This window comes from Diabrotica virgifera, chromosome 2 (assembly GCF_917563875.1).
Source record: "Diabrotica virgifera virgifera chromosome 2, PGI_DIABVI_V3a".
NCBI lineage: Eukaryota > Metazoa > Arthropoda > Insecta > Coleoptera > Chrysomelidae > Diabrotica > Diabrotica virgifera.
In genome coordinates, this window is record NC_065444.1 from 100,112,289 (window position 1) to 100,139,297 (window position 27,009).

At 34.5% G+C, this 27,009-nt stretch overlaps 2 protein-coding genes across 2 annotated transcripts in view; one reads left to right on the forward strand and one right to left on the reverse strand.

Moving 5' to 3' along the window:
* LOC114343764 (protein PFC0760c) overlaps window positions 1-27,009 on the reverse strand; it is a 260,163-nt gene that overhangs the window by 184,135 nt on the left and 49,019 nt on the right. The gene's annotated exons all lie outside the window — the stretch shown is intronic.
* LOC126880148 (uncharacterized) lies at window positions 4,584-7,127 on the forward strand. Its single transcript, XM_050643893.1, has 5 exons — window positions 4,584-4,931; window positions 4,990-5,158; window positions 5,215-5,277; window positions 5,700-5,838; window positions 6,715-7,127. The coding sequence occupies exons 1-5, from the start codon at window positions 4,846-4,848 to the stop codon at window positions 6,765-6,767; spliced, it is 510 nt and encodes a 169-aa protein (XP_050499850.1). The 5' UTR covers window positions 4,584-4,845; the 3' UTR covers window positions 6,768-7,127.

The following is a 27,009-nucleotide window of genomic DNA, read 5'->3' on the forward strand; positions in this document are numbered from 1 at the left end:
TCTTATATTTAGAGGAGGTTCATTGCACTCTATACTTAAATTGGATGTTGGTGTACTTCTCAGTGCTCCTATACATAATCGAAGACATTTGTTTGCTAGCACGTCTATTTTTTTCAGGTGTGTTTTGGCTGCTTGATTGTAGAATATGCATCCATAGTCCAAAATTGCTCTAATGTAAGATCTGTACATGAGTAGTGATATATTTGCATCTGCTCCCCAGGTTGTATAGCTTACTGCACGTAATGCGTTATATCCTTTTTCAGCTCGTGTAATTAGGTACTCAATGTGCTCTTTACAATTCATTTTTCTATCAAGTATTACACCCAAATATTTAATTTTAGATTGGATTGGAAACTGTGCGTTTTTTATTTTTGTGAACGTTGGAAGTTTTTGTTTCCTAGAAAATATACATACTTGTGATTTCTTTACTGATATAGATAGCCCTATTTGGTACAAATCCTCACATATAAACGATTATATATGTCATTTATTTTTTTACAACCCTTGTCAACATCTTTTTGATCGACATATATACAGATATCATCAGCGAACTTTAATATTTTGCCTTCATTACTGCGTATTATATCTTTCCCTAAGTCTACCGTGTAAATAGCGTACAATAATGGGCTTAATATACTTCCTTGTGGTATACCTTTATTTGCAATTCTAGGGCCTATTAACTTGTTGTTAATTTGCAAATAGAGAATTCTGTTACAGTATAGTTTGTATATTTTCCAACAAAAGTTATCTGGTAATCCTATTTTCTTCATTTGTTGACATAGAATTGTGAAGTTAACATTATCATAGGCATTTTCTACGTCTATAAATGTAGCTATCAGCGATTTATTGTTTGAAAATGAATTATATACATCTAGTACTAAGTGTGTTAAGTTTTCCATTGTAGAATGCGATTTTCTAAACCCAAATTGTGTTGGGGACAATTTTTTATTAGTTTCTAACCAAAATTCTAACCTGTTTTTAATCATTCTTTCTAATGTTTTTAAAATGCATGATGCTAATGATATTCCTCTGTAGGAGTCTGCACAATCAGCAGGTTTATGTGGTTTAAGTACTGGTACTACAACATATTCTTTCCATGAGCTGGGTATACACATGCTGACCCATATTTGATTTATTATTTTTAGTAAGTGTAGTTGTTTATTGATAGGTAGATTATATAGCATACTATAATGGATGTTGTCTATTCCTGGGGCTGAATTGTCTTTGTTTCTTAAACAATTTTTAAATTCTTCGAAGTTAAATTCTTGAATAAAAAATATGCTTCCTTCATTTGATTGATTTATTGTAGTGTCCAATGTATGACTAAATCCTTGCTCAGCTACCCATGGCTTGGCAATTTTGTTAAAAAATCCTTCAGTCCAATCGTTTTCATTTATTGGATTCTTCGGAGGGTTATAGACATTTTTTAGTTTTCTTATCTCATTCCATACTGTTTCTGTTGATGTATTTTTATTTAAACTGTTACATAGGGTTTTCCATGAGGCTCTTTTACTATTCAAAATAATTCTTTTTTTACAAGCTTCTGCTTGCTGATATTTTAGATAGTTTTCATGACTTGATACTCTTTGGAATTGTAAAAAAGCCTCTTTTTGTTGTTTTATTGCTAACTTACATTCATTGTTCCACCAGGATTTATTAAATTTTGAATTGGTCACTTTTCTCTTCTCTGGAATACTGCTTCTAATAGATGCATTTAATGATTCATAAAAGATGTGATATTCTTGCTCAATATTTTCAGATATGTCGTCTGTATTCTCGTTATTTAACAAATAAGAGAAAAGTGTCCAATCCGCTTTTTTCATATCCCATTTTGTCCTAAATCTATTTATATCATTATTATCACTATAGCTAGTTGTTTTAATATTGTCATTACTAAAATTATTATTATCATTTATATTATTATTTATCATTTCCATGATAATTGGATAATGATCTGAACCTAAGCTTATTGTTTCTGTGCGCCAATTAAATAAGTAATATATATCTCTAGAGCATATTGATAAATCTATAGCCGATTTATTTTTTTTTGTTGTTCCCCGAATTAATGTTTCGGATCCATCATTTAAAAAATTAAGTCCACATTCTTCCATTGCTTCATATAAATTAATTCCTTCACGATCATTTATATCACATCCCCACACTTTATTGTGGCAATTAAAGTCACCACCAACTAGGAAAGGCTTACTTAAGCTATTGAAAAATGTTACCCATTCATTTTTTGATATACCTAATTTAGGTTTCACATATATGGAGTATAAATACATGACCCTATTTTTTAAATTAATCTGTAGTGCAATACACATTACATTATTTATATTATAGTAATTTAAATTATTTTGATAATTAATGTTTTTCTGGAGTAAAATTGCAATTCCTCCATACTCGTCTAATCGATCCTTGCGAAAAACATTGTAATGTGAAAATGAAACATTTAATTTTGGTGTTAGCCACGTTTCACTTAATAGTATAGCTAAAAATTTGTTTTCATTTACGAATTTTTCAAAATGTCCCTTATTATGTATTATAGATCGTGAATTCCATTGTAAAATTTTACTACTTGCTAGTTCCATTGAAAATTTGTTCAAGATTTGATTTAAATTCTTCCAAAATTTGTTTATTTTGTAATATTATTGAATTTTTTTCTAAAATGCTTTTAATTAATACTAATATAGTTTCACTAATATTTTTATTTGGATTTTTATTTTGTTCTACCGTTTTATTGTGATACATTGAGATGTTTTTCGGTACTGGTAGAGATGGAAACGAAGAAGTGCCAGGAGTTTCTAAAATATTTTTATGTTCTTCCATGTATGGATACACTGATTTAGTTTGCGTACCTTCATTCCACTTTCTTTTAGTAGTTATTGTGTATTTGTTTCCTGAATTTGAGGATTGTATGGCTGCCGTGTAACTGTTGGTATATTTTATTTTAGCTTACTCAAATGGTAAATTTTCATTTACCATTAAATACTTAATACCTTTCTGTTTTGCAAATTCGGGGCATTTTTCTCTTTCAGTGCAGACTGGTTTCCTAAGCAAAATACACACAAAATTAGTGTTTATTCTCACATGTTAAGGCAGTATGGCATTTAGTGTTAGCACAACACGTTGACCTTTTACACTTACATAATTTTGAAGAGCATTTCTTATTGAAGTAGCATTTTTAAAAGTCTTGTCCTCCAAATTTAAAATATTCTGTACTAATTTCTCTTAGAAACAGCTTAAAGTCTGGAACATCTTCGAAATTAAGAAAATGCTCTTTGCATTCTCTTACTTGATTTCTTGAAAAAAGTGTGTTTTTTGTTCCGTATTTCGTTCCAACTCTATATAAACCGTCAATTGTTTTATCTTGTATGATACCCAAGTTATTTTGAGCTTCTCCTTTAGCTCTATCAAAGCTGGGGATAGGTATTGTTACAATTTTTTCGATCGAAATTGGAGGAAAATACACCAAACAAATGTGTGTTACACCATAACAAATGAGAAAATTATTTCATGAAATATTTAAAAATATTAATAAAATTTTTACACAAAATAAAAATATTTTAAGGAAATAGCTTCCACAAAATTGTATGAGTTATTATACACTCCCAATATATTCAATTTTTCTTCTTTTTTTTAATGAAACGTTATTTGAGCTTGTAATATTGTGAGGCAGGAAATTTTGTGTTGTACGTTTCCCACTCTGAATCTATCAAAATCCGTCTGAGTTGATCGAACAAAGTTTAATTCTTATTTATACGTAATTTGGTAGTTTATTCAGATGTGGTTTGTTGTATTTGCCGAAAAGAGAGCTCTGACGCATATACGTGCATAATTTGTAATCAGGTGGTACATGTTGTGTGCGCTTGCACACTTGGTGCATACTATGAAGGTTTTGAAAAATAAGTTACATGCATGCGTTGTGCACAGACAGAAAAGATTAAAATAAATAAATGAAAGGCGATTAAAGGTCTTCATGTGTAGGCTAATGCTATGAAACGATATAGTGAAAAAAAATTTCCTTCAATTTCGATCGGAAAAACTGTAACAATACCTATCCCCAGCTTTGATAAAGCCAAAGGAGATGTTCGAAATATTTTGGGTATCATACAAGATCAAAAAAATTGACTGACGGTTTATATAGAGTTCGTATAAAATACGGAAGAATAAACACAATTTTTTCAAGAAATCAAATAAGACAAGAGAATTTTCCTAATTTCGAAGATGTTCCAGATGTTAAGCTGTCTCTAAGAGAAATTAGAACAAAAGATTCTAAACTTGGAAGACAAGGCTTTATAAAATGTTACTGTAATAAGGAAACTGCTCTTCAAAATCATGTAAGTGTAAAAGGTCTAACGTATTGTGCAACTCTAAATGCCATACCTACTGCCTCAACATGTGAGAATAAACACTATTTTTTTTTTAATTTTAATTACGACAGTATACAAATAATAAACATCAAAATTAAAAACTGACGTTTTATTAAACCTAATCTAACAAATTGCGACATTTTAATAGCTGATCGGGGTTTGACTAGTCAAACATAAAATTAAATTTCGACCTTTGCCTGACCAACTTACAGCCGGTTTCCGAAACGTTATTCAAATCTTCGATCATCTAATCGAGCTGTTAGATTTGATCAACTGTTAACCAGTGACGAGTTTCTCAAACGTCGATCATCTTAAAATTATATGATCGTAGAAAATCGATTATCTGACATACGATTTGGTATCGATACTGTCACAATCGGCTGTCATCCTTCAAAATTTCATTTTATAACCAAAAAATTTCAATCCATAGTAAATAACTACATAATTTATATAATTAAAAAATATATTAAAAATGAGCAATACAAACGGAAATCCTCCACGCAAAAATTATACTGAGAGAGAGAGAGAGAAATGTTTGCTGTTGGAAATAATTGGAAAGTAAGTACGAAATTTTCTAACTTACAGAACAAATTTCTAATTGTATTTTTGTTTTCAGATACAAGCATATTAAATTGAAAACAAATAATGTACCAATGCTATGTCCACCAACCAAAACAATGAAACCTGGGAAAAATAGCGCTGAATTTCCCAGAACTCCCAAGCAGCTGAACACTGCATATATAAACTTAAAAAGGGTCACTAGCCAAAAAGTAGCAGAGGAAAATGTAAGTGTATAAAACTTTCGGTTGATTTAGAGCTATATGGATTAATTACATTGCAGATTCAAAAATATAATGAGCAGAAGGTTTTGGACCAGTTGAAGAGAGACCAAACTGCGGACAAAGTAGGTATACTTAAATTTAAAGCTCTTAACACCAGGTCAGTCGAATTACACTATTTCTGAGTGAAATATTTTTATAAAAATATAATCCAATGAAACTAATTTTATGATGGGAACTAACCTAGTGTTGAGACAATAGAAGTTTAGTATTTGAGGGTGTTAACGCCAAAGAGGTGTAAGTCATATTTGTGAAATGATGGAAGTCTTGCTTTATAACTTTGATAAATAGACATTTTTTCATCAGGAAAAGTGGTGTAAGTATTTACAGTAAAAACTTACACACCACTTTTTCTCTGAAGAGGTCTGTCTATATAATATCAAGATTATAAAATAGGGCTTACATCATTTCAAGAATATGACTTACACCACTTTGATTTTAACCCTTTCATTTCTTAATCAGTAATGAACTAATGAATTGTTTTCAGAAAGACATACTTGCAACAGGTGGTGGCACATTTAGGCCTCGTCTCACAGATGTAGGAGCACAAATGTTGAGTTTGATTGGCAATCAAATCCAACCTTTACCCAACAGTTGTGACAGTGCATCTGGTTTCTTCACATCTGGTGAGTCCTTATTTTATTAATTTATTTAAATAAAGGTAACTAATTTTAAATTTATTTATATATATAAAGCTTGATCAATATTTCCAATATTATCTGAACAATAACCTGTATATGGTCTTGATCTGGACAAAACTTCTGAATTAGAACATTTTTTTGTTCAGCACGTTATCCACAAATGTAGTAGAGTGACCATTAGTTTAACTATTTAAAACTATTATCTGATAATGCTAGGTTTATGTATTCTATGGATGTAGCAATAGAAAGAAGCCACCTTCTGTTAAAAAGGATGATTAGAAGAGGGAGGTATGGTATAGTCGGTCTAGTCGGTTTTCTAAAGATTAACTTAAGTTTATCCATTGTTTCCGTAAGTATGTACATCCGGATGTAAGTTTTTGAGTGAATCTAGAATGTTTTTGGCATCTGAAAGATTTCCATCTAAATTGGATATTGTATCCTACAGTTCTAAGTCAATTTAAGATTTTTTGAAAGGTATTATTGTTTAAAGTTTGATTGTTAAAGATATTATTTCTATGTTGATCAATAATAAATCTGAGAACAAGGGTGATAAGCGGTTCCCCATAGCCAGACCTTGTGCCTATCTATAGACATCATTAAACAAAAAAAAGATCTTTTGTAAACCAAATTTAAGCAAACTCAAAATATGAGAATTAATATCAATAAATATTATTAATATGAATTAATTATTATAATTATTTATTCCAATTCTAAATTAAGGTAGATTATTCACTTAGCTATTAAGATAGCTAAAGTATATAAATAAAAGTAACTACCTACTTAATTCGAGAAAGATTTTTTTTATAAAGAAAAAACTATCTGGTACATCTAAAACAATTGAATTTTTTTTTATTTTTATAGTTGCACAAGACAGTCAAGTGGAAGTAGATTACCTACAATTGGAAGACACATAGCAGACATCCAATGTACCCTCTACTTCCACTGTGCTGCTCAGTACACCCACGACAACTGCTGTCCTGCCCAAGAAGACAGCCAAGATGTCTCAGGCTCGTTCAAAAAATAAAAAAGTAAAAGATGTAGGGAGCGAAACCCTTAATGTATCTTTTACAAAAAAAATTGAAACAGCAAGACTAGAAAAAAGAAGTAAGATAGTATTTTTCAACAAGAAAAAAAGAAATTTTAGAAGTAGAGCTTCAAATAAAAAAATTCGATGTCAATAAATTATTCGGTAATAGTGGTTAGGTATGTACCTAATAAAGTAATTTTAAATAAAAATTGTAATTTCTTTAAATAATAAAATTAATCAAAATGTGTTTTTCAAAGTTTATTTACCCACCTGTTAGAATGAGTTATTACCTACTAGCTTCATCCTCTGCTTCTTTGTCTTAATGCATTCCACAATTCTTCATTTGTTATGGTGTTGGGCCAATACATCTTCAGAATATTTTGTGGGAATCTATTTACAAAAACTCTTCCTTGCATTTCCTTCTGATATTGTTCATGTCTCACTCCCATATCGTAGTATCCCTCACATATAGTAGTATTGATTTGATGATACTATTAAATGTGTTTTGGCTAATTTATGTTGAGATATGATATGAGAGGATTTCAAAGGCCTGTTGTCTGTTGTTCTTTTTCCTATTCTATGTTTAATGTTTGCCTGAACTCCAACTTTTGCACTATTATACTATCAAGATAGCAGAATTCTTTAACCTGTTTTATTTCTTCTTGATTGATGTATAGTTTACCATGCTCACTTATTCCTATTCTCATCTCTACTATCTTATTAGTGATGATTTTAAGACCAACCTCATCTGCCTTTCCCTCCAGCTTCCTTATCACGTTCTTCATGTCATCTATTGTATGTGATATCAAGCAGATATCATATTGCATATCCCAATGTTGGATTTAGTTGGCAACCAAATCTAATCTTTATACAACAGTTGCAGATGGTGCATCTGCTTACTTGCCATGTAGTGAGTCCTTATTTTATTTAATTATTTAACAAAAGGTAAGTAGTAATTCTAAATTAAATATTTAAAATTAAACATTATTTTTTTATTTTCACACTAACACAATATGTTGAAATAGAGCTGAACTAATGCTCCTCTGTAGCACCATCTACATGTGTGGCCCAACATACAGTGAGCATGTAAAGGTTGGAATAAATTAATTTTCTCGAGAATGGACGATTTTGGAAAAAAATCCAGAAAGGTTAATTTTTATTTTTAAATTACGACTTTTTGGCATTATTATCATACTAGTGACGTCACCCATCTGGGCATGATTACGTCATCAATGATTTTTTTAAATTAGAATATTGGTCGTGTGGTGGCTCATTTGAAAGGTAATTGAATTTTCTAATCAGTAATATAAACATTAACATAATTACTTATACAGGCTGCCCAAAAAAAATTTTTTTGATTAAATTTATTGACATAAAAAGAAGAATATAATATGTCATTTATTTAATTCAAAATACATTTTACTGCTCTTAGAAAACAGAAAGAAATGTTTATTTGAAAAATATTCTTTGCTTTTCGCTTAAATTAAATGTTCAAAGTGTCAAGAGGCAGGTGGGTGGCTGCTTTAATATTGAATTTAAGCAAAAAACAATATTTATTTGTCAAATAAACATTTTTTTCCTGTATTCTGATAGCAGTAAAATGTATTTTGAATTAAATAAATTACAGACATTCTTCTTTTTATGTTAATAAATTTAATTAAAATTTTTTTTGGACAGCCTCTATAAATAATTATGTTATTGTTTATATTACTGAATAGAGAATTAACTTACCTTTCAGATGAGCTATCACAAGGCCCCTATTCTCGTTTAAAAAAGTCATGGATAACGTCATGACGCCCAGATGGGTGACGTCACTAGTATGACATATAGGCCAAAAAGTCGTAACTTAAAAATAAAAATTGACCTGTTTCGGGATTTATTTCCAAAATTGCCCATTCATGAAAAAATGAATTTATTCCAACCTTTACGTGCTCACTGTATAATTACACTATATATTTAATTTTAAAAATTAAATTATAATTAAATAACTAATAATTTGATTTATTTATTTATTTATTAAGCGCAACAGGCCTTGTAGGCCTAGGGCTAAAATGTTTACATTTCTGATTACATAAATAATATAGTAAATAACTTAATATAACTTATAAATTTTATTTAAATACACTTCAGTCTTTTTACACACTCCTTCACCACCTCTCTCCATCTCCTTCTGTCCAATGCTAGTTCTTTCCATCTCTCAATGTTACTTTTCTTCAAGTCTTCATATACACTGTCCTTCCATCTTTTCCTTGGCCTGCCTTTCCTCCTCTTTTGTATTGGTCTTCGTGAAAGTACCATTTTTGGCATTCGTTTACTTCCCATTCTCTCTATGTGCCCCAAGTATCGTATTCTCTGTGCTTTGATCGTCGTCGTAATCGTTGGCTCTTGATATAGTTCTTCCAATTCTTTATTGGTTCTTCTCACTAATAATTTTAAGTAAACACTAAAATACCCTCTATTTAATAACTATTTAACCTATATAATAACTAAAAAACTCTATTTAATAACTCTAAACAACTATTTATAAACATTAACAGCCCTTTAATCAACCAATAACCTCAAATTAGGTGACAGTTCCTTTTGGTCGCCGTGTGACATGCGAAATTGGTTAATCAGCGTTTCGGAAACTCAAAACACTTATGATCGGCTGTTAACTAACGATTAATCGTTTGTTAAATCATATGATCGACTGTTATTGAACTCCCGTTTAACTGGTGTTATTGAAACTCAAAATGCATTTGATCAACGATTAACCATCGATTACATAATTTTTGAGATGATCGTCCTTTCGGAAACCGGCTGTTATAGTCTCTCCTAGGTTTGACTATTCAAAGTCCAAAACTGTAATTTATTTCGGGCTTTAACTAAGACCGTCAGTCGGACCTGAGGCTTGCCTAGTCAAACCTAGGAGTGCCTGAAATTCGGGCTTTGACTATAACATATGCATCAGAAACAAGACACGATTCAGCCACAACACAAACAATACTAGAAATGGCAGGAATGAGAGTACTGAGAAGAATTGCAGAAAATAGGCTGAGAGATCGAAAGAGAAGTGAAGACATTACATAGAAGCAAATATAACTAACGTAGAGTATACATATAGAATATATAAACTTATAGATATGCGAAGTAATTATTTACGACAGAAATGCAAGGTGGACAACATTAATAACTGGGTAAGAATCAGAAGAATATAATGGAATCACCACATAAGCCGAATGACAACAAATAGAGTAGTAAGGACAGCGAGAGACTGTTCCCCAATAGGAAGACGATCAGTGGGAAGACCACGAAAACGATGGAACGACAACTTACTAGAGGCACATTGAAAAAAACAGGCAGAGTCATGTCTATACAAAAAGAAGAAGAAGAAGGAGAAGTATATAAACGAGTGGATACTAAATAAGTAAAAGAATGAAATAACCACATAAGCAGAATGGGGGAGATACGTGTGGTCAAATAGCAAGAAATAAATCATCAATCGGTAGAAGAAGTATCGGCCGACCATGCAAAAGATGGAGTGACAATCTTCCATAGAGGTACCAATCCGCCAATGAACAAAAAGAATTGCTTATAAAGAGGAACAAGAAGAAGAAACTGAGTAGTTATTGGAATTTGTCTTTTCTCGTTGACATATTACTGGTATTCCGGAAAAACTTGTACCTAACCTAACAAGGTTTTCACCATAACTTCTTCTAGCATTGTCATGATATGACATTTATCTATTCTTCTTCTTTTTCTTTTTCTCCTTCAATTCCACTGCCGGATGTAATCGGAATAATTGGAAATCATTATAGAAATCATAATTTGTAGGTTACGCATGTGAAAACTTCAATTGAACTAGAGGCAAAATTGAGGCAAAATTGAATTGAGCCAAGCCATTTAGGGAGATTGCGTAGCCACAGTATTTTACGTCTTCGCTTCTTCTACCTTTGGTTTTATCCTGCATTAAATTTCGTTCACAGTTTTAGTTTATAGTTTTAATCTCTCATAATGTGTCCCAACTATTACAACTTTGGAATATAGGAACACAGGATAGGACATGTCCTCTCTGAAGTCGGAATGATTGAGACTGGTATGCCACAACGGGCAGTACTGTCACCATTTCTGAATACCATATATGCACCGCAGAGACACCAACCAACCCTCAAACCATGCTCAGTATGTATTCCGATGACGCAGCAATTGGAGCGAGAAGTCTGGGCCCAAACCTAGAGGATTATAGGATTAATGAAACCTGCTTTAAATTAGTTTTTAATGGAAAATAGGTGCATTTAATGTAAAATAGCATTAATCCACGACAAATCACAAGCAGTCATGTTCCAAAAAAATTCGGAAGTTCTGACCGCCAAGTAAAGAAGTTCAACTCACAGATAGAATGGTCTGACCAAGCAAAATATTTAAGATAATAAAAAGTAGGAAGGTCTCAGATACAGAACACATTATTAAAAATATAATATACACTAATTTAAATCTAGAAACCTTCCTTAATTAGAACCATTATTTGTTAACATCCTGCATCTCTGCCTTCTACAATTTACCAGGCAAAGAGACGACGAAATAGAAAACTGAAAGGATTCTACAATATTCAATCACATCCCGTTTTCCTTCATATAGGAAAAGGTACAAGAAATGGTTCTTAGTACTCACAATCTGAGTAAAGGTAGAAAAATTGAAGATTTTAATTTATCTTTGGAATTTTCCTTAAATTTGGTTTTGTGTTGATTCAGAGGCGGGGAGCATCTGTACTGATGAAGGTTATACCAGAAACAGTGGCTGTCTGCAGATTATGCCTTGCCTCTGACGCGAAATAAAACATAAATTGCCTTTCTTTCACTTTATCTTTCACAAAATATTTAAGAGAACTACTGGACAAAAGAACGATATATATATATATATATATATATATATATATATATATATATATTACATGTCAGCAGCGCTATCACTAAGAGCAAGACATTAAGAAGCATGTTAGGATCTCTTATTGGAAAATATAACAGTTTAAGGCTGAAAACGAAGTTAAGAATGGCACACAACGTTATGATACCAGCTATAATAAATATATCATTAGCTTGGGGCAAACTTGTAAATCCAACAGGAAAAAGTTCAAGTAGCAAATTATAACCACATTACAAGGGAGGCTTGAACTGAACATTCCCACATAAAAATAAATGAGAAAGAGTACGGAATCTTCAACAAACTAAAAAATCTTCCAAATGAAAGTCTAATAAACTTGCCTAACTGCCATGAAAATAGACTGGCGAGGCACAGGGGCTCAGTCACCAAATTGTAAGGTATCAACTCGAAGAGTTCAACATGAAAAGGCAGTTGTAGTAGGAAATGGGACTCTATGGGTTGGCATTGCACCGGACCTGGCAAGTGAAGTAGTTAGAATAGGTTAATAAATAATATAGAATAACTAATTTTATGAAAAAAAATTTATAAAAATATAAAAACATACACGAGGCATGTAAAAACACTATACAACTGAGAATGCAGACCTCCCCCTAGGTAAACACTACTAGGTACTTCACAACATTTAAACAATTTCTATCTGAGTGTTAAGTTATCATAAAGAGGCAAGAAATTTTTCTTTTTCCACCAGCAAAGTACCGCAGATGAAACAACTGTTAATCCTGAGCATTAAAGCCGTCTAACGTTAGGGTAAGAACAGAACAAGTAGGTCGAGGTGGAGGTGTAGGACGCGGTGGATGCTACTAGTTAAGTCGGGGTCGATGTCGATAGCACATAGCAAGGAGGTCACCTGAGCAATTTCTATCTGAGTGTTAAGTTATCATAAAGAGGCTAGAAATTTTTCTTTTTCCACCAGTAAAGTACCGCAGATGAAGCAACTGTTAATCCTGAGCATTAAAGCCGTGTAACGTTAGGGTAAGAACAGAACAAGTAGGTCGAGGTGGAGGTGTAGGTCGCGGTGGATGCTACTAGTTAAGTCGCGGTCGATGTCAACAGCACATAGCAAGGAGGTCACCTGCGCTGTCAGTCGAGCTAGAATCACTATCAAGTAAAGTAGTTTAATGAAATTTGAATAACAAAAAGACTGTCCTTTTGCGATGTTGTGTCAGTCAAGTGATGATAGTGATGAAATGTCAGCTGTATATAATCAGATCCTCCTTCATATTTCAAAAATTGTTTGAATTTAATTACTTTAGAAATTCAAAAATAAACTGAATACAAAAAAGGGATTATATAAAAAGTATCAACTCAGATAGCGCAGGTAATGACAACTTGGCTTGGAACGGACGAATCACAGGGAAGCATCCTTGTAGGCCGCGCAGTAGACACCCATGTAAAACAAACTATTTTTATTTTAAAAAGCATCGATGTAAACCTCCTGAATGGCATCGCGCTAAACTTCCACCGCGATTTACCTGCTCTGTTCTCTACCATTCACTATCATGTGGGGGACATGAAAGGAGCCTCCACGTAGATTGTGATCACTTGTGAATACAATCCGGCGTCCCCTGGAAACGAGTAATGTCGGCTAATCCTTTCAACACCGGTGCACCAACAACACAGATGCAATCAAAATCAAAACGGTCTTTATCAAGGCCATTTTTGATCACGACCTCAATTAATATTGAAGGACTATCAGCAGATAAAGAAGACCTATTGTCTAATATGTGCAGAGAACATGGTGTCGATGTTCTACTGGTTCAAGAAACCCATAGAGGTACTGCAAGCCGCAGACCAAGGATTCGGGTTATGAAGCTCATACTGGAGAGACCACACGACCAATATGGTAGCGCAGTCTTCGTCAGACCAGATATCGACGTAGCATTCACATCTCTAACAGATCAAAATGACATCGAGATCCTCACAGTGGAGATAAACTCCTGTACAGTAACGTCAATCTACAAACCACCAAACGCTGACTTTGCTTTTGAGGAACCGAATAACTTTCAATCACAGCAAATCAAATTCGTACTGGGTGACTTCAACTGTCACAGTGTCGCGTGGGGTTACAACGAAACAGATTCCAATGGCGAAGAACTAGAAAAATGGGCTGAAAGCATGAACCTAAAACTTATTCACGATCCAAAGCAGCCTGCGTCTTTCAACAGCGGAAGATGGCGCAGAGGTTACAACCCAGACAATATATTTGTCAGCGACAGAATTGGAGACCAGGTGACAAAAATCGTTGGAAGCGCCCTCCCAAAGACACAGCACAGACCAATAATTTGTCTTTCCAACGCGGCAATCAGATACGAAATTGTTCCTTTCAAGAGAAGGTTCAACTTTACTAAAGCAAAATGGGAAAAATTCTCTGAAACATTGGATCAAGAAGTTTCCCAGCTAGAACCTTGCCCTGATTCATACGATAAATTTGTAGAAATCGTAAAGCAAGTATCACGGAAATTTATCCCTAGAAGTTGTCGAACTGAGTACATAGCGGGGCTCAATGAAGAATCTAAACCCCTACTTAACAGATACGAACAGCTATATGAAGAAGACCCTTTCTCGGAAGCGACAATACAGGCTGGGCAGGAAATGTTACATGCGATATCCGCCAACAGAACGGAAAGGTGGTGCAAGCTGGTCACGAGTCTGGACATGAAACAAAACAGCAGACGTGCCTGGAAGCTGATTCGGAATCTTGGCAACGATCCCGCTGCTCCGGCAGTCAACATGACAGAAGTCACACCCGATCAGATAGCCCATCATCTTCTAATGAACGGTAAGACGACATCAAGAAAGAACAAGGTGAGAGCTCAACGGAATATCGACGAAGAAAGAGATGTTCTAGGTACCTCTTTTTGTCTAGAGGAGATGAGAGGCGCGATCCATCAAATGAAAGATAATAAAGCGGCTGGCCTGGACGACATACGAACAGAGCAAATAAAGAACTTTGGACTAAAAACCGTAGAGTGGCTCGTAAAAATGATGAATTGCTGCATCCGTACATTACAAATCCCCAAAATCTGGAGGAAAGCTAGAGTGGTAGCCCTCTTAAAACCAGGGAAGGATCCGGCGGATACAAAGAGTTTTAGACCTGTATCTCTCTTGTGCCACCTTTTCAAGGTTTTTGAAAGAATGATACTGAACCGGATCGCAGAATATGTGGAGACTAAAATTATTCCAGAACAAGCAGGATTCAGGCCCGGAAAGTGCTGCTGCAGTCAAATTCTTAATCTCACCCAACATATTGAAGATGGTTTTGAACGGAAGGAAATAACAGGAGTAGCGTTCATAGACCTAACTGCCGCCTATGATACAGTTAACCATCAACGGCTACTCGCAAAACTCTACGAAACTACAAAGGATTTCCGACTAACAAGGTTAGTGAAATGTCTCCTCCAGAATAGACGCTTCTACGTAACGCTCCAGTCCAAGAACAGTCGGTGGAGGGACCAAAAAAATGGGCTACCACAGGGAAGTGTCCTCGCGCCGATTCTATACAACATATACACCAACGACCAACCCATACACCAACAAACAAGGCAATTTATTTACGCTGATGATACAGCGGTGGCAGCTCAGGGAAGAACCTTCAATGAAGTCGAAGTGAAACTGACAGATGCCCTGGGAGACTTAGCTCTATACTATGATAAAAACCATCTGAAACCCAATCCCACAAAAACCCAGGTATGTGCTTTCCACCTGAGAAACAAGCATGCCCGAAGGTCGCTGGAGGTGGAATAGCGTGGTCAGATGCTGGAACACAACAAGTCGCCAAAATACCTTGGCGTCCGTCTGGATAGAACTCTGTCTTACCGATACCACTGTCAATATGTCAAGAAGAAAGTAAGTGCCAGAAATAATATCATCCGCAAGCTAACTAATACAAAATGGGGAGCACAACCACACACTCTCCGCACTTCTGCCTTGGCATTATGTTTTTCGGCCGCGGAGTTTGAAGCACCAGTATGGGCAAACTCTGCTCACGCAAAGAACGTCGACGTGGCTCTAAATGAAACGGTCCGTATAATATCGGGTTGCCTGAAACCGACACCTATCGAAGAGGTATACCCCATTGCTGGAATTGCTCCACCACCTATCAGGAGGAAGGTCACGTCAGAGGTAGAACGGAAAAAGCAGGAGACGGACCGAAGACACCCCTTATATGACCACCAAACTCAGCCAAGCAGACTAAGATCTCGGAAAAGCTTCCTGAAAACATCAAGATCCATCCCCGAAGCGCCAGAGACGCGCCGAATACACCTATGGCAAGCGTCAGCTACCGCGACACATTTTCCTCCCTCGGAGGAAATGGCTGCTGGACACAATTTACCGTATCCGACTTGGAAAGCGCTAAACAGACTAAGAACCGGCGTTTCACGTTGCGCTAGTAACCTGAAAAAATGGGGATACCAATAGGACGATACCTGCGACTGTGGCGCGGTTCAGACCAGCCGGCATCTACTATCATGCACAGAGATGAGAGAGACCTGCACAGAACAAGACTTAATTATAGCAAATGACAGGGCCATCTATGTGGCCAACCATTGGAAATATAGAATTTAAAGTTGTTGGTGTTCCGGACACGGAAAGTAAGTAAGTACTACAATGTGTTTGTTTTACATGGATGTCGACATCGACCGCGACCTTCACTTCCACCTCCACCGCCACCCACTAGTTCTGTTCTTACCCTTAGGCAAGGGTTTGATGGCCAGATTCTCCAGGTGCTCGGCGGGTGAGTAAGGTAAAGGCCGTTTGTTAAATCGGCAGCCTTCTATTAAGGGAGAAAGGCGCTTAACACCACCCATACGAAAGCGGAATCATAGCAGAAAGGCCTCCCGTATGCCCGATTTGCCAGGGTATCCAAGATTAAAAACATGTAAAGTCTTCCCAACGTTATGTCTGCTGCGATTGGTCCCCTCGGAGTCCCCACTGGAGATCGGGGAGGTACCGCCTCCACAAGGTGAGACCTCTTTAATCTTATGACATGAGCACCCTACTCCGAAAATCTCATTTTTCTTGGGATTTACCTTGTTGTGTGTGTACCGCTGTAAAAGAATAAGTATATTATATATTTCTTGAATAAGTCTTTTAAGGTTTTCATATCATTTTCCTGAATATTTCATAAATTCTAATTTCAGTTATTTTAGAGGTATTTATAGATTTTAAATATTTTAACGAAAACGATGATAAAACCATTCACTGACGCATATATCATAATGTTTCAAACAAATTATAGCTTCGATGAAGTTTTATATTATCCAGAAACTCTAAGATAAACGAGCTACTTAAAATCCTATTAGACAAGGCGAAAACGGCGGGTTCGAAGGGAAAAATATTCCCATGAGATTTTTTTGCATAATCACATTCGTGAGATATCCCAAAATAAGGTTCAAGAAGTCGCCCACGTGAAAAGTGGGCCAATTTTTTTTAACAATTTTTTTTAATCAAATTGCAAGAATCAATATTTTTGGCCCGAACAATTTTTTCTTTAATTTTTTGGACCATTCTGGACAAAAAAAAGGTCTCTTATAATTTTTCGCTACAGTTGATCGTTTTCGACTTATAAGCAATTTAAAATTGAAAAAAAAAAACGAAAAATGGCGATTTTCAAGGCTTAATAACTCGGTTAAAAGTTATTATTATGAAAGTCAATATATGACTAAATCAAAGTTTAAAGCCCCCCTACAAGATCCTGAAGAAATTTTTGTCATTATTTTATTACTAAGCTGTTATTTTTAAGTACAGTGGAACCCCGATAAGTCGGCCCCGATAACCCGGAAGTCCGGCTAACCCGGACCGATTTTCATCAGACAAAAATTTAACAAATAAACAATTTAACAATTTTATCAAATAAAAATGTATGTAGGCCAAATAATATTTCAGAGATAATGTGTATTTGTGTAATTTGAACACATAAGTACAATAGTAAAAATGATTCATGCACACGGCGGCAGCCAGAGCGACCGTCTCAGCTTATCGGAAAGAACAGACACCTGTCTGTATTCCTTTTTCTTTATTTATGTCAAACTGTCTTAGCATTGTTTAAAAAAGACGTGACTATTTAAAAATTCTTGTATTGTGTGTAGTACAGCCTATTAATCACTTCCGTTCTGTAATGTAATCGTGCTTCAGATTGTGTTTGCTTTGTCTACGTAATGGTAACAAAACGTAAAAATGTTGCAGTGACAATGGAAAAGAAACTAGAAACATTAGGTAGGATTGATAAAGACGAATCTTTAAAATAAATTTATTGCAGCATCATAATATGATATTATGCTACCATAGGTCTGGATCCCGCGTATGAAAAAAAAGTTGATTAATAGCAAGCTAAAAATTTATTAATAGCTTAAGGGTGTCTAGTCGGATAAACTTTGATATATGAGAACACTGGAACAGGGGCAGTTTTAATTGTGGAACAGGTCAAAAATTTGGAACGGTCAGAACACGAAAATGGCACATTTGTTTTGTCCGACAGAACAGACTTAAACTCTCCGAACAGAGATTAAACTCTCATGCAAAAATCAGACTGCTATTTATTACCTGTCATAATTCCTGTCATTTGACATATTCTACATGTTCCACTCATTAAAACGCCAATTTGGTGATAAATAGCAGTCTGATTTTTGCATGAGAGTTTAATCTCTGTTCGGAGAGTTTAAGTCTGTTCTGTCGGAAAAAATACATGTGCCGTTTTCGTGGTCTGACCGTTCCAAATTTTTAACCTGTTCCACAGTTAAAACTTCCCCTGTTCCAGTGTTCCCATATATTAATGTTTGTCCGACTAGACACCCTTAAGCTAATAACAAATTTTCAGCTTGCTATTTATCAATTTTTTTTTGTACGCAGGATCCAGACCTACCATATTATGGTGTCGGTACATCTCTACAGTATGACTGAGTTTTTTACCAAATGAACAAAACTCTACACTCTATACAACTATACGTAATTTAGATGTGTACTGTGCATATGTGTTTCATGTTTTTGTAATTGTAATGGAGGTTATTTATTAATTTTTACTATATTCTCCGGCTAACCCGGATTTTCGATAACCCGGATCGGCCGCGGTCCCGATTAATCCGAGTTATCGAGGTTCCACTGTAATAATAATAAGCACCATGCACGTGTGCGGCCACTGTAAATTCTGAGTGCGAGAGAGAAGCCATTCCAGCAGTCCAATTGTGCATCTTACTCGCACTCACATTTACAACGGCGTCAATACGATCTAACCGTTCATTGTTATTAACTAAAAATAACAGCTTAGTAGTAAATTAATGACACATATTTCTTCAGAATTATGTAGCGGCGACTTTAAACTTTGATTTAGTCACTTTCTGACTTTCATAATAATAATTTTTAACCGAGTTATTAAGTCTTAAAAATAGCCATTTTCGCGTTTTTCAAATTTTAAATTGCTTATAACTCGAAAAAGATCAACTTTAGAGAAAAATTATAAGAGAGCTTTTTTGTCCAGAATGGTCCAAAAAACCTAAAAAAAATAGTCCGGGCCAAAATATTGATTTTTGCAATTTGATTAAAATAAAATTGTTACAAAAAAATTGGCCCACTTTTCACGTGGGCGACTTCTTGAACCTTATTCTGGGATGTCTCACAAATGTGATTATGCAAGAATATCTCATGGGAATGTTTTTCCCAACGAACCCGCCGTTTCCGCCTTGTCTATATAGTTTTTCAATTATAAAGTATACTGATGGCCAAAAAAAATGCAACATTTTGTATACGGTTATTTATTTAGATCAAAAGTAAGATCAAGTAGATCAAAGTATTATTCCTTTGTAACAATAGGGGAGCCCAAGCGGGGATTTTTGCAGTTACTCGAGCGCGTCAGATTATCACATGGGGAGAAACCTTGTACCCTGTAAATGTACCTCTACCATATATTGGCTATTAATACAGGGGAGTTCGTTAAGGGGGGTGGGGCGAAAAAAAAATATATCCTTAGAAAAACTCGAAATCGTCAGATTAAGGTAGGTTAAGTACATGCAAAACAGTGACACATGCAAAAATCTAACAATTTGAGCGGGGCGTAATGAAATGGTCGAGTTTCAAAATTTCACAAGAAAAAAGCGAATATTTCGCGAAATGAACGACAGATCGAAAAACTAAAAAATACCTGCTCAATATTTTTCAAAAATCTATCGAATTATACCAAACACGACTCCCCACGGAGAGGGGTGGGGGTAAGTTTAAAATTTTAAATACGAATCCCGCGATATTTCACGAAATGAACATAAGATCGAAAAACTGAAAAATACACTTATTTAATATTTTTAAAAAATCTATCGAATGGCACTAAAGACGACCCCCCAAGGAGGTGGGGTGGGGGTTACTTTAAAATCTTAAATAGAAGCTCCCACTAAAATGTAAAACTTTACTTAACTTTTTTTTTGGTTTTAGGACCTACTCTTCACAACCTAATAGCTCCCCATAGCGCTCGAGTTACTGCAAATTTAGCATACTTTTCTCCCCTACTATAAGTCTTATCTACAAATATATAATATGTATTTGATAAAGGATTTACCTCGCTATCTTCTTTTTAACTGAAGTTTTTTCTCTTTCTTTTCTCAAAAACAAAAAAGATAAGAAATTTATCTTTATTTCTGTGTATTTAATTTAGTTTGTTTGTAATTTTTAGTCATTTTGGATTCTTTCTGATTTATCCAAAAATTTAAAATGCCAAGAGTTCGTGGTCGTCGACAATTTCATCGTTTTTTAAGCGACTTCGAAAAGGACTCATTGTGGACATGAAAGAGGCCGGTTTTGTTTACAAAAAATTTCACGAAGACGTTGAAATCTGGACGTCCTACAATATTGCAAGGCCGTGATTTTCTCCATCTAAGGCCGCACATCAAAGAAACATGAAACGTAAATTACGTTTCATGGAAATAAACCACTGCTAAGCAAATATACGTCCGGCCATTTATGAGACTATCCGAAAATAAAAATGTGTCATGAGCATGAATCACACTAGTTTCATTGATAGACGGACTTTGAGATTTGTTTAGCAGTGTTTTCTTTTCATGAGACATGTTTTTCGTTTCATGTTTCATGTTTTTCGATTCATGTTTCTTTGGTGTGCGGCTTGCCTTAGACTTCTTGCTCTCAGAAAGAGAGGGGACAGTGTACATCAAGTAAAAGATCGTTTAGTTCCAGCTTCACGGAGGGTAGTAGCAAGAAGAATAGTTAATCAAAAATTACTTGGAATGGGACTGAGAGCTTACCGTCCGCTTTTGGTGTTACCTTTGACACCACAGTATAAGGTTCGACGCTTATAATGGTGCAGAGCTCGGCAAAACTGGAATGACCAATGAAATTTTGTCTGCTTCAGTGATGAATCCAGGTTTTGTTTGGGTGGCACTGATGGGCGCACAAGGATAAAGGAGGTCGCGCACTGAATCCGCTAGGACCGGTCGGCTCGGCCAAGGCTCCACGGGCGACAAATTTACGTTAGCAGTAACCGTAAAACGAACTTAAGGTTCCGCGGAACGGAATAGGAATAGCCGAACTGAACCGACTACGCACAAGTTCTGTGGTCGGTTCAGTTCGGCTATTCCTATTCCGTTCCGCGGAACCTTAAGTTCGTTTTACGGCTACTGCTAGCGCAATTTTGTCGCCCGTGAAGCCTTAGCCTAACAGCAATCGGCAGATTTTGCTGTACATGGAAATAAAGAGTCACCGCGCCATGTTTCGGGATTTACTTCCAAAATCGCTCACTCACGATATAAGGAATTTATTTCATTTGGCTTTGCCACACTGTCTAACTATGTGATTACGCTATTATGTAATAGTAAAGTATATATTTTTGGACTATTTATTAAAAATGCATTGTTTACCTTTTGCCACAGTTGCCAAAGACAATACCTGAAAAATTTAAATTTATTGAGATTTTATTGTATTTAACCTTATAACATACTTATACAAAATCTCAAATTCAAAAGTTTTTAAACCATTCCGTAGCAGAACGAGTGCAGCACTTACCTTTGTAAATAATTGTGTATTATTATTATAATTGTGAAGTATTACATAATATATTGTGTAACTAAATAAGACAAAACTTACCAATGCAATTATGTTTATATCTGTTTAAGTTGGTTTTTGGCTAAGTGTTTTCTAAAGGTTGCACTACACTATTACTTTTCTGACTAAGATTTTTTTTAATTTGCCAGTCTAAAACTAACAATATTTAATGCAAAACATTCATAAAAATGCAGCATTCTGTCTAAATACACTAAAAATCTCTAAATTAACTTGGCGAGTAGTTTAATTCATTATAGACCAGGGCGCATCTGTAAAAATATTAGTAGGTACATTTGGACGTTGAGAGGTGACTCAAATTTTTTTGCAGAAATTGCTTGAAAATAACTCAAATAATAATATAATATAATAATAATAATAATATTTGAGTTATCCTCCCTCTCAAAAAGGTCCGAAACATTGTTATAATCAAAATGTCAAAAAATTAAAGAAAAATTCGATTTTTTCTTGGTTTTTTGATTATAACTTTAAAAGTATTTATTTCCGAGAAAAGTTGCACGGACATAAAAGTTGCATAATTAAATTTCCTACAATATAGAATTGGTTAGTAATTTATAAAATAGTCACCCTTGTTGCAAAATGGCAATAATTGCGAAAAAACCATACAAAAACAAATATTCGCATTTTACGTTTTTCGACCATTTATGCTACACTTAGGACCTTCATATTTCACCCAGAAGAACTTTATGATACAGTAAAACAATACTGTAAATTTCATTAAGATCGGTTCAATAGATTTTGCAAAATAAATTTTGTAAAATGTTACAGGACTGAAAATAAAGCAGATGGCATTTTTTTGCTTATAGAAGTGTACTGTACCTTTCATTTGAATTGAATAACAAACTTTTCACAAATTTTGTTGTTTATTTACTCTGATCGGTGTTGTTGCAATGAACTAAAATCGATTAACAACCACGGCGTCAGGAATTTTTTTAAATAAACATTAATTATTGGTGCTACGCGCAGGACAGCGGATAGTTTGCTCTGATTGGACATTCCAATGACCTTTGATAATAATTGATACATTTTAATTTTTATTACATTTCGATATAAATAAATAAATTTGTTTATTGCAAAATAAAAACACATACTCTACTTTGAAATAACACTTTTTAGCAAAAACTTTCTTTGTTCATATATTTTAACTTAGTGAATAAAAGTTTATTATTTTTAAATATATGCAATTGTTTAAACAATATTTCACAAACAATAATAAAATTAGTTTGATTTTTGTGGAATTAAAATATTAAATACAACAAAATATAGAGTATAAGAAAATAATATATTAGATAAAGATTGGAAGAAATTTTGGTGACTTGTGTCAAAAAACTTGTGTGAATCGAACACCGCTGTCCTGCGCGTAGCACCAAAAATTAATGTATATTTAAAAAATTTCCTGACGCCCCGTGGTAATTAATCGATTTTAATTTTGCAAATTGCAAATGAAAGGTGCAGTACACTTCTATAAGCAAAAAAATCAACTTGCTATCTGCTTTATTTTCAGTCCTGCAACAATTTTAAAAAATGAACTTTTTTGCGAAAGCTGGATTACAAAATTTATTTTGCAAAATCTATTAAACCGATCTTAATGAAATTTACAGTGTTATTTTACTATATCATAAAGTTTTTCTGGGTAAAATATGAAGGTCCTAAGTGTAGAATAAATGGTTGAAAAACGAAAAATGCGAATACTTGTTTTTGTACGGTTTTTTTCACAATTATTGCTATTTTGCAACAAGTGTGACTATTTTTTTAATTTTTAACCAATTCTGTATTGTAGTAAATTTAATTATTCAACTTTTATGGCAATACAACTTTCTCAGAAATGAACAGTTTTAAAGTTAAAATCAAAAAACCAATAAAAAATCGAATTTTTCCTTCATATTTTGACATTTTGATTATTTAAACAATGTTCCGGACCATTTTGAGTGGGAAGATAACTCAAATATTATTATTTGTTATTTTCAAGCAATTTCTGCTAAAAACTTTGAGTCACCTCTCAACGTCCATCTCAAAACAGATGCGCCTTGGACTATTAAGAGTGTACATTTCTGGTATATTTTTTTCTGGGTGCTTATTATGAGACTAACTTTTTTTTTAAATTTGCCCCGGAACACCCATTTTTATTTCTTTAAAGGGGGTAGGGAAAAATCCTACTCCATCAGTAGGGTTTTATATAAATACATATATATTATGGTTATTGCAACATCCCTGCGGAAACTACCCCTATTCCTGAAAATAGATTTGGCAAGCATGTTTTTACGATTTTCTCATTGCCTATATATTTTTTTGAAACAACGCTTATACAGAATTAAAGACCTCTATTTTCTCTACAAATAAGGTCCTATGCATTTTTTTCGTGTAAGCAACCGTTACGGCACAATGGCGCCGCAAACCTCAGAAATGCTTTGGCAGGCTCGAGCTTTTGTTTTTTTTTTTTTTTTTCGTCGCCTATTCATTTTATTAATAAAATACTTATGACAAATAAAAGAACACACTGTCTGCTACATATTATGACCTATACATATTTTACTTTCTTTGCACCTTAAAGCCACAGTGATGGCCCACACTCAATTTTTGCATATTTTCTTTATTCATTTTCCTTTTTTTTGGGTGGTTTCGGGGTAAATATGGGGTGAATTATACAAATTTGTAAATAATACTTGTACATGGGTAACCGATGTTGCTACAGCTATACCATTGCTACAGCTATACCATTCCCGTAGATTCTTTAGCCAGGAGTTTCGTCTTCTTCATATGGATCTTTTTTCTGCTATCTTCCCCTGCATAATTATTATTCGAAGCAGTTCATATATTTCGCCTCTTGTAATGTGTCCCAAGTATTGCAGTTTTCGTTTTTTGATCGTAAATATGACTCCCTTTTCTTTATTCATTCTTCTCAAGACCTCGACGTTTGTGACTCTCTCCGTCCATGATATTCTCAAGATTCTGCGATACATCCACAGTTCTAATGCCTCCAATTTTTTTATATCAATATTTTCAGCGTCCATGACTCCATTCCGTAGAACAGCACAGAAAGTACGCAACATCTCATCAGGCGAAATTTCATTTCAAGGCTCAAATCTCTTCCACAGAACACTCTCTTCATTTTAGTGAATATGGATCTGGCTTTTTCTATTCTTATTTTGATTTCTGCTGAGCTATCGTTGTCTTCATTTACAAAAGTGCCTAAATATTTGTATTTGCTAACTCGTTCGAAAAGATTGTGTAAATATAAATTTTGGACATTTCGTGTTCATTTCGATATTACCATAAATTTAGTTTGTTCAAAGATAGTCCATATTAAATTGAAGAGTCTCAGATGTCTCAGAATCCACCAATTTGAAAAGATGAAACGTGAAAGACGACTTTCAACGCGAAAAGTCTCAGGTTTAAATTACTATTTACCATTTTAATTTTTATTAAATTGGTGGATTCTGCATCTGAGACTCTTCAATTTGTTATGAGATGTCGCTGTATCGCGTCTAATGGGAAATTTGAATTATTTTTCAGATTCCCTTTAAAATGATGGTGGAGCTATTTTTCGATTCAGAGGTGTGCACGCTAACAAAAGCTACTGATGACGCCTGAAATGGTAGAAACAGCCTGTCTAGCGGGTGTGCAACCCTCTGAATCGAAAACAAGCAAAACCATCATTTATTGTTTTATTTCCTTTACTCGGTTTGAGTACTGAAAGTTCCTCTGCTGTCCTTTTCCGAGACGAATGAAGGCGGAATGTGATCGTTTCCCTTTCGTTTTCTATATTCGTTGTCTGCTGTCTTATTAATTGAAAAAGTGGCAGATTAAGGATGTACCAGTAAGAACTTCCAACGCGAAAAGTCTCAGGTTTAAATTACTATTTACCATTTCAATTTTTATTAAATTGGTGGATTCTGCATCTGAGACTCTTCAATTTGTTATGAGATGTCGCTGTATCGCGTCTAATGGGAAATTTTAATTATTTTTCAGATTCCCTTTAAAATGATGGTAGAGCTATTTTTCGATTCAGAGGTGTGCACGCTAACAAAAGCTACTGATGACGCCTGAAATGGTAGAAACAGCCTGTCTAGCGGGTGTCAGTGGCGTAGCGTAGTGGGGGCGGCAGGGGCGGCCCGCCCCGGGCGGCACTTTTAGGGGGCGGCAAAATTTAACAATAAATAATAAAGTATTTTGTAAATATATGAACCATTTTATATTTTTATCGCAACTACAAATTCGGACCGATTGAAAGGAGCACGGAATCTTTAGAATCAAAAGCAGAGACAAGACGGCTTACTAAGGGATGGTTTTACCGTACATTGACTAACGGCGAAAAAGTTTTACGTACTTGGATGCATCATGTACTAAAGCATCATTATTTTGCTCACCTGATGGATTCAATACTTGGTGGAAATTAAATCCTAAGGTTTCAAGTCACGAATCAAGTGCACTACACATCCAAAATTATTGAAAATGGAAGGAGTTGGAGAGCAGACTTCAAAAAGGACAGACTATTGACAAAAAAGAGCAAGACATAGTGGCAAAAGAAATAAGGAAATGGCAGGAAATTCTTATCAGAATCCATAAGGAAAAAGTTTTCCTTTAGTTGGCTGTATACCATGTGATACAAAAAACAATAAATCCTCTATAAAAGGTATATTTAAAAAACCCTCAAAAGGGCCACATCAAATTCACATAACTAGTTTTCGACTGGTTTACCAGTCATCATCAGTGCTTACGTGCAATGTACATGCTAACCACCAAGATGGTATTATACAAAAATATGTGGGTCAAAGCCCAGTGAAAGTAGTCCGTCAAGGAAACATAGGTATAAAATGCTACCTTAAGCCTGGATGTTTAAAATATTATATAATTTGCCCTAGGTAACATCGGAGGTCTGGATATGACTTGTTCACATGTTGGAAGTGAGACGCTTTTTTTTCTTATCAGAATGTTTGATATTATAAGATTCCTTACCAAACAAAATTTGGCTTTACTACAAATTTACTTTTATACGTGGACATATAGAAAACGACACCAGTACCAATAGAGGAAACTTTTTAGAATTGGTTAATTTAATTGCAAAATACGATCCTGTACTTCGTGAACATCATGTAAGTTCTAAAATGTGTTATGTTATATGTCACCATAAATACAAAACGAATTTATTGCCA

What these genes read in the sequence shown, in the direction of transcription:
- LOC126880148 (XM_050643893.1), top strand. Translation starts at nt 4,846, where the DNA reads ATGAGCAATACAAACGGAAATCCTCCACGCAAAAATTATACTGAGAGA. An exon ending in CTGTTGGAAATAATTGGAAA is followed by an intron (nt 4,932 to 4,989) that starts GTAAGTACGAAA and finishes TTTTGTTTTCAG; the next exon opens with ATACAAGCATATTAAATTGA. An exon ending in ATCTGGTTTCTTCACATCTG is followed by an intron (nt 5,839 to 6,714) that starts GTGAGTCCTTAT and finishes TTATTTTTATAG; the next exon opens with TTGCACAAGACAGTCAAGTG.